The following is an 8408-nucleotide window of genomic DNA, read 5'->3' on the forward strand; positions in this document are numbered from 1 at the left end:
CCCAGCACTTTGGGAGGCCAAAGTGAGAGAGTCACTTGAGCCCAGGAATTCAAGACCAACCTGGGCAATGTGGTGATAACTGTCTCTACAAAAAAATAATTAGTTGGGCATGGTGGCATATACTGGTGCTCCTAGCTACTGTGGAGGCTGAGGTGGGAGGATTGCTTGAGCCAGGAAGTCAAGGCTGCAGTGAGCCATGTTCCTGCCACTGCACTCAGCATGGGTGACAGAGACACTGTCTCAAGAAGAAAAATGAACATGGCCGGGTGCAGTGGCTTACGAATATAATCCTAGCACTATGGGAGGCCAAGGCGGGAGGATCACAAGGTCAGGAGATCAAGATCATCCTGGCCAACATGGTAAAACCCTGTCTCTACTAAAATACAAAAAAATTAGCCAGGTGTGGTGCTGTGCACCTGTAGTCCTAGCTACTCGGGAGGCTGAGGCAGGGGAATTGCTTGAACCCAGGAGACGGAGATTGTGGTGAGCTGAGATCGCGCCACTGCACTCCAGCCTGGCGACAGAGCAAGGCTCTGTCTCAAAAAAAAAAAAAAACCAGAGAAGAAATTCTCTAGAGTTGAGTTACAGTGGCTGAGAGATAACAGGACTGGACCACCCAGGCCAATGCTAGCCAGAATTGGAAGGGCAGAGGTCAGCACAGTACGAATTTGTTAGAAGTGAACAAAAATGGCTCAGATTCTTGGTGCCTGAAACATCAGGCTTTTCATTTCATTTTAGCTCAGGTTGATGCTTTCACATTAAAATCAGTGAACTGTGAAGAGGAAACAAACTGTAAGAAGGTATTACTCAGTGTTTTAGGGTAGACCACTGTAGCTGTTAAGAGGACGGGATGGTGTACAGTATAAATTCACACTTTAAAAATAAAATTTATACTGTACACCATCCCGTCCTCTTAACAGCTACAGTGGTCTACCCTAAAACACTGAGTAATACCTTCTTACAGTTTGTTTCCTCTTCACAGTTCACTGATTTTAATGTGAAAGCATCAACCTGAGCTAAAATGAAATGAAAAGCCTGATGTTTCAGGCACCAAGTATTTAAAAAATGTCTACTGGCTCTCCTGCAGCATTTTACTTTATCATTTTTTAGAGGAGGGATGAGGAGCAGTTGGGTAAAGGAAATAATCAAATGGAGCCTTAAATAACTGATTATAAAACCTTTTTGTAAAATCACACAAATATTTCAAGAATAAATGCATTCCGGAGATACAAACCAGACAAAGAGAAAGAAAAATCAATGAGATTGGCATTACACTTATAAAAGGCCAAATGGACACAAGCCCTCAAGGGTCTATTGTGAAGTGCTTGGGAGCAAGTGGCCTCAAAGAAACTCGGGAGTGACAGGTTTGCACTGAGCTCGGGAAGGGAGCCTTGGGAAAACACCACACTTGTGAAATCAGAAAAAAACAGCAAGTGATGGTGCTCACAGCCCAGGAGCAGCTCCTGCTGGTATAGGTCAGAGAAAACCTGAGAGATTCCTAAAACAATGAGGGCTATAAGGGGAGTGGTGGAAAAAATCCAGTGGAAATATTTTCTCGGGAAAGGAAGGAGCAAAGTCATGGAAAGTTAAAATCTGGTACCCTAATGTAGTAGTAAATTTAAGGCCTGTCGAGGAAATTTTAAAACTTCCATGAGGTTGACTGTATCAGGGAGGAGAAAACCAAGTGCTTCCTGCTTCACCTTCTGCTGCTTTTGGGACTTTTCTAGAGCTAGTAGCTAAGGACAAGACCCTGAACACATTTTATCACTGGGAGAGGAAAACCACCAGGCTTCCCAGCTATGGTTTGGCAACTCCTGAGTTCCCACAGCTTCTGTCAGGGCTCCAGGCCCTGGATAGGTGGTCTCAGACAGGAGGAGATCGGGAGCGGATGGGAGAGCTGGTCAGGTAGGTGGTGTAGGGACCATCCCCAAACACGTTAGCATATGATGATTTGAGGAACTGGACGTAGTTCTGCATGCTGCGGTTAGTGCTCTCGGACTGCTCCAGGCGATCTTTCAGGTCTTGCAGCCGGCTCTGGTAGCGGCGGTCCGCCTACAAGGAGAAACAGGGCCTGCTGTGAAATGTCCACAATAGGATAGAAATCCATAGAGACATAGGGACTTTCTTAGGAGTTGCCACGGGGTTGTGGGAGGTGAGTGCAGAGTGATATCTAATGGGTATGGAGTTTCTTTCTGAAAATATTCTAAGGCCAGGCACAGTGGCTCATGCCTGTAATCCCAGCACTTTGGGAGGCCAGGATGGAATGATCACTTGAGCCTAAGAGTTCAAGACCAGCATAGACAACATAGTGAGACTCTGTCTCTACAAAAAATAAAAATTAGCTGGGTGTCGTGGTGTGCACCCGTAGTCCTAGCTACTCAGCAGGCTGGGGCTAGAGGCTTGCTTGAGCCCAGGAGTTTGAAGCTGAAGTAAGCTATGATAGCACCACTGCACTCTAGCCTGTGTGACACAGTGAAACTTAAAAAAAAAAAAAAAAGTCTGGGTGCAGTGGCTCAAGCAATCCCAGCACTTTGGGAGGCCAAGGTGGGCAGATCATTTGAGATCAGGAGTTCAAGACCAGCCTTGCCAACATGGTGAAACCCCATCTCTACTAAAAATACACACAAAAAAGTAGACGGGCATAGTGACACATGCTTGAAATCTCAGCTACTTGGGAGGCTGAGAGGGGGAGAGGGGAGGTGTGGAGATCATTTGAATCTAGGAGGCAGAGGTTGCAGTGAGTCGAGATCGCACCACTGTACTCCAGCCTGGGTGATAAAGGGAGACTCTATCTCTAAATAAGTAAATATCTATCCAGGATATCCTTAAGGAATAGGAAAATGACTGGAGAAAAATAAAACCATGTCATAGTCACAAAAACAGTAACAACAAAACACCTTGTCCCATAGGCCCCACAGAAGTTAGGACTGCTGCCCACTGTCCTAGCCCAGCCCACCAGCCTGACTTACATCATCACGGCTCCGCCGCAGCTGGCTCAGTTCAGTTTTGGTTCTGCTCAGCTGGGTCTCAAGGTCCAGGATTTTGTTCTGGGCTGCTCGCTCCTTGGAGAGTGCGTGCTCCTTGGTTTGTTCCACCTGAACATTCAAAGGCCCCGAGGTGAGGCTGGTTTACCAGACATGGGGAACATTTGGCGAAGAGAAGCCTGGGTCCCTCCCACTATCTGGTCTCACAGACAGCACTTGCATGTCAGTGTGGACTATGTTCTCTAGAACTTCGGAGCAGGAACTAACTACGGGGACTACGCCTGCAACCCAGCTTTGCCTGCCCTTTTCTCAGTGCTCCAGGAGTTACCACCTAAGATGTGGTAAGCCTGTGTGTGGCTCCAGAGGGTAGTGAGTAAATGAGCAATCATCAGTATCAAGTGCTGAGCCTTCTACAATGAAAATGTGATCCTTACAAGTAATTCATGAAGCGGCTACTACTATGTACCCATTTTTCAGATGGAGAAATAAGCTGAGAGGTTCAGTGATTTGCCCAAGGTCACAAAGCTAGTCATTAATGAAATCGAGACTGACCTGCCTCCTCGCATCTTCAATGGCACTCTCCAACTGCCTTGCCAGGGTCCCACATTCCCGTGTTTTCTCCTCCAGCCGCAGCTGGGACTGGTGGATTGCCTCCTCCCTCTTGGCAATCACCTGTAGGAACTCGATATTCTGGGCACTGGTCGCCTCCAGTTTCCTAGGTGAAAGCACTCAATCAGATCCTGGACATACTCCAGCCTATGTTCCACCCCGTCAGGGGGCTGCCAGCCTCTCCTGAACTGGGGATCTCATCATGCCAAGAATCTCCAAGGAGCCACAGGAATAAGCCAAAGAAATCTGCAGATCAGCAAGGCAGCCAGAGAACTGTGCAGCTGGAGGGACTGGTTAGAGAAGAAAGTGAAGCGGGGGAACGCAAGCAGAGACAGACCGTGGGCTGTGTTAAGTGTGGATAGCATCACATGGAACACAGCAATTTGCAGCTCAGAAAAATGGTACCATTATCCCCACGTTAGAGATGAAGAAACTGAGCCTCAGAGGGGAATTCATTGGCCTGAAGTCAGCACAGCTGGCAAGTCTGTTACCAAAACCCAAGCCCTTAGCTTCTGTTGTTCACTGCTGCCTCCTGCAGCAAAGGGACTTCAGCTACACCACTCAACATCTTGCATGACCAGCCATAGGGCAGCTGTGGTCATCCTGATATACACACACTGTCCTCAATGCACTTCCAGGATGCCTTCCAATTTAAGGAGCTCTGCAGGGCCTGCAGGGTCTAGCTGCATTTCTGAGACCAGCAGGGCAGAGCAGAGGTGGAGTCTCCAGGCCCACTTGGTGTATCCCTGCAAGTGCACTGGCCATCTGGGGCACTTAGGGCCTCCTAAACCTCAGGCATCTTCACCTCTGAAACAAAGGCTGGGACCAGGGCTGGAGGATTCTTGCCCACCTCTTACATCTGCTCATACAAGCTCTCAAGGAAGACAGTCACGAGTCGAAGTCACCCTTTGCCTGGTACCAACAGTGTGATGCTGAGAAAGTCACTTAACTCTTCCCCAAGCTCAGTTTCCTCATATTTAAAACTGGGACAATACCAGCTATTAACATATGCTAAACTATACTGAGCGCTTCTCTATGCCAGGTAATGTGCTAGGACCTTTACCAGAATTATATCATTGAAGACTCACGCCACCACCATAAAAAGATTATCAGCCAAGTGTGGTGGCTCCTGCCTATAATCCCAGCACTCTAGGAGGCCTAGGTGGGTGGATCACTTGATCCCAGGAGTTCAAAACCAGCCTGGGCAACACGGTGAAACCCCATTTCTACAAAAAATACAAACATTAGCCAGGCATGGTGGCATGTGCCCGTGGTCCCAGATACCTGGGAGGCTGCAGCAGAATCGCTTGAGCCCAGAAGGTCAAGCTTGCAGTGAGCTGAGATCACACCACTGCTCTCCAGCCTGGGTGACAGGGCAAGACGATTGATCGACAGATAATTAACTCTACCTTGATCCTTTCCTCAAAAGGAAGAAACTGAGCTTCAAAGGAATTAAATGATTTGCTCAAGATCACAATGGAGGTTAAGTGGCAGAGCTGGGCCCAAGGCCAGATCTTCTGATTTCGAAAGCTGTACCCTTCACCTCTGCCTCCAACAATCTGTACATAACAGAGGAGGGTCAGATCAGAAAGGTCTTAGGAAGTGTGACTGGCAAAAAAAGGGCAGAAAAGAGGGGGGAAGGGCCTCCACCACAGTATACTGGCTGCTCCATTCAAACTGGGCCCTGCTGGCATGCTTGGACCAGGCATGCCTTTTTGGACAGGTGGTGCCTACAAGTGGGCTGATCCAGATGATGCTGTCATGGAATGTCTCCCCAGGCTGAGAGGCCCCCTTGCTTTCTCCCACAATGCTTACCACTGAAATGGAAGCAGCTTTTCCTCTGAGCTCTGCCTAGTACCTTCCAGGGCCTTGAGTCCCTCAAACACTTCCGCACACTAAGCAAAATGCAGCTAAGTGGCTGAAAGTCTCAGGTCCTAGGAAGAGGACAGAGATGGGACCAAGTGCCTCTAACCTCTCCAGTTCATCCACCTTCAGACTCAGCTGTTTATTTTCCTTCTGGGAAGCCTGATGTTTCTCTCTCGCCATCTCCAGCTTGTCCCCCTGATGTTCGATCTAAAATGACAGGAACACAGACTGGTTTACAAAGGAATTTCCTGCTAGAGCCCTCCCCTTTCCCTATGACCTGTTGTCCACACCCAGGAAAGGGGCACAGTGCCCTCAGCAGACGTCCAAGTCTCAGTGCACAACCTAGAGGAGAGAGGACAGCAGGGACAGGTTAGGCCCAACTCCAAAGACAAAAGGCTCTCCCACATTGGAAAAAACCAGGTTTGATGCTGAAGTATGACAAAGATGCTTTCTTCATCAGGGGAGGTCACTCAGGCCCAGCTGGGATCCAGGACAGACATGAGAAGGCAGAAACAGATGGCAGGGCTAACTGGCCCATACAAACCAGCCACAGAGCTTTCCTGTTATGTTGCTAGTACTATTGATCTCACCCTCCTCTTAACTGGGGAACAAGTGCAGGCAAGACAACAGGAAATGTCAATTCTTTTGAGTCAGCAAGTTTGAGAATTTACCCAGAGGACTCCTTTACGCAGAAGCCTCAGCTATCAGGGCTCAAAGGCCCTGAGGATGCTCAGGTTCAAAGCAGAAGGCAGGCAGTCTAAGAGTACTGAGAACATGGGCTTAGGAACCAGATAGAGCTGGTTACTAAGTACCGCTTACTGTTCCTGCTTACTAAGTACTAGCTCTGTGGTAGGGAATTACTTCTCCATTCTATGCCCTGGATTGCTTTCCATAAAATGGAGTAAATAATACATGTACCTCACAAAGTCCCTGATGGAATTAAATGAGAGAATGCAGGAGCCCAGAAGAGGTGCTCAAAAAATGGTAGCTCCTTTTATAATTATCACAAGTACACAGTGCAAGAGTGGGGAAGGAGCCTTGTCCAAGGTCACACTGCAAATGACTGGTATGTAATTTCTTGGACATTATAGGCAGTAGGCATGGTTCCAGTAACCCAGAGACAGACTGTTTCTGGGAAAAAGGGACTGCTTCCTTCTTTCAGTAAAGAATCTCAGGTAATGTATCTGTTAAGAGTCAGGAAAAGCAGCTAAAGCAAGAGAAAGACAGAAAAGAAATTCTATGGCTCGGTGTCTGCTGGCACCTCCCAGCTGTGGGTGTGAAGCTGAGGATAGCAGCGGAGCATACAGGCAGAGGCAGGCAGAAGCAGTGGTCTTGGGTGAGGGAAACGGCATGAGGGCCCAGTGACTCCACGCAAGTGACGGCTCCTATAACTACAATCACTTTGTGCAAACACATGGCATTTGGCACACCAGACTTTTATTTCACAGCACTGATGATAGCTCACTCCTTTTAAAAAGCGGCAGCCAAGAAAAAGGAAGTAGTCCTCCCATGAGGGGCGTGCAGCTCATCTTGGTATGCGGGCCCCTGCTCGGGTCAGTTCATGGGACCCTTTCTGCCAGTCCCTTACCCGGCTGCGCAGGTCTGATATGATGGCTGTGAGATCGATGTTCTTCCGCTCATAGCCCTGCAGTTGGTCTTGGCACTCAGCCAGCTTCGCCTCCGTGATCTTCAGGATGTCAGGGAGCTGCTGCAGGTCAGCCAGCTGGGACTGGAACTGCCTTCGTGCCTGGAGTGGGAAGGAAAAACCCACAGTTGGGAAAGACCTGGCTGCTGGTGGAGCCAGGCAGAGTCCTTCAGAGTTAGGGGAAGGATACCCACAGTCCCCAGAGGAGGATCCTGAAAAATCCACAGTAGAAGTGTGGTCTACACTCCCTGCTGTCCACTGGGCAAGTGGCTTGCCATTCATTTAGTTATCCAGTAACAATGGCAACCACACAGTACACACTAAGACCCAGGCATTGTTCCAGGGGCTCTCTGCACAGCTGCTCATTTAATTCAGACAACAACCTGTAAAACAGGTGATGCTGTCCCAATAGAAGGATACTAAGGATCAAGGGAGCTAACTCATTTGCTCAAGGTCATTCAGCTAAAAACTGGTAAACTCAAGATTAAAGTCTAGTCTAACTCCAGGCTGGGTGCGGTGGCTCATGTCTGTAATCTCAGCACTCTGGAAAGCCAAGACGGGTGGATCATTTGAAGTCAGGAGTTAGATACCACCTTGACCAACATGGTGAAACCTCATCTCTACTAAAAATACAAAAATTAGCTGGGAGTGGTGGTGCATGCTTGTTGTCCCAGCTACTTGGGATGCTGAGGCAGGAGAATTGCTTGAACCCAGGAGGTGGAGTGGAGTGAGCTGAGATCATGCCACTGCACTCCAGCTTGGGTAACAGAGCAAGACTCCGTCTCAAAAACAATAAATAAAAAAGGTCTATTCTAACTCCAAAGCCCCTAGGAAAGCAGTCACAATGCTACAGGTCAGAGAGAAAGATGAGAAATAACTGGTCTTAGTTCATCCTTGTACTTAACACGGAGACTGGGGACCAGAGAGGGGCTTGACTTGCTCAAGGTTATGAAACAACTTAATCGCTGAGCCTGGACTCAACCCATCTCCAAGGTAACCATTAAGATAATGCCCCTGGGCTGGGTGCGGTGGCTCACGCCTATAATCCCAGCACTTTGGGAGGCCCAGGCAGGTGGATCACGAGGTCAAGTGATCGAGACCATCCTGGTCAACATGGTGAAACCCCGTCTCTACTAAAAATACAAAAATTAGCTGGGCATGGTGGCGTGCGCCTGTAGTCCCAGCTACTCGGGAGGCTGACGCAGGAGAATTGCTTGAACCCAGGAGGCAGAGGTTGTGGTGAGCCGAGATCGTGACACTGCACTCCAGCCTGGGTAACAAGAGCGAAACTCTGTCTCAAAAAA

At 48.6% G+C, this 8408-nt stretch overlaps 1 protein-coding gene across 19 annotated transcripts in view; it reads right to left on the bottom strand.

The window, feature by feature from the left end:
- Positions 1–867: 867 nt before the first annotated feature.
- ODF2 (outer dense fiber of sperm tails 2) overlaps positions 868–8408 on the bottom strand; it is a 47682-nt gene continuing 40141 nt past the window's right edge. For 8 of the 19 annotated variants that reach the window (XM_037745881.1, XM_037745877.1, XM_017548966.2 and 5 more), the window contains 5 exons: positions 7048–7206; positions 5566–5666; positions 3537–3699; positions 2970–3095; positions 868–2052 (listed from right to left, as the gene is read on the bottom strand). In XM_037745881.1, coding sequence (XP_037601809.1) covers positions 1864–2052; positions 2970–3095; positions 3537–3699; positions 5566–5666; positions 7048–7206 — 738 coding nt within the window. In that variant the 3' untranslated portion in view covers positions 868–1863. The remainder of the gene's footprint in view (positions 2053–2969; positions 3096–3536; positions 3700–5565; positions 5667–7047; positions 7207–8408) is intronic. The other 11 variants (XM_037745875.1, XM_037745874.1, XM_037745878.1 and 8 more) reach the window with 4 other exon arrangements.

Source organism: Cebus imitator, unplaced genomic scaffold (assembly GCF_001604975.1).
Source record: "Cebus imitator isolate Cc_AM_T3 unplaced genomic scaffold, Cebus_imitator-1.0 Scaffold216, whole genome shotgun sequence".
In the NCBI taxonomy this organism is placed as follows: Eukaryota; Metazoa; Chordata; class Mammalia; order Primates; family Cebidae; genus Cebus; species Cebus imitator.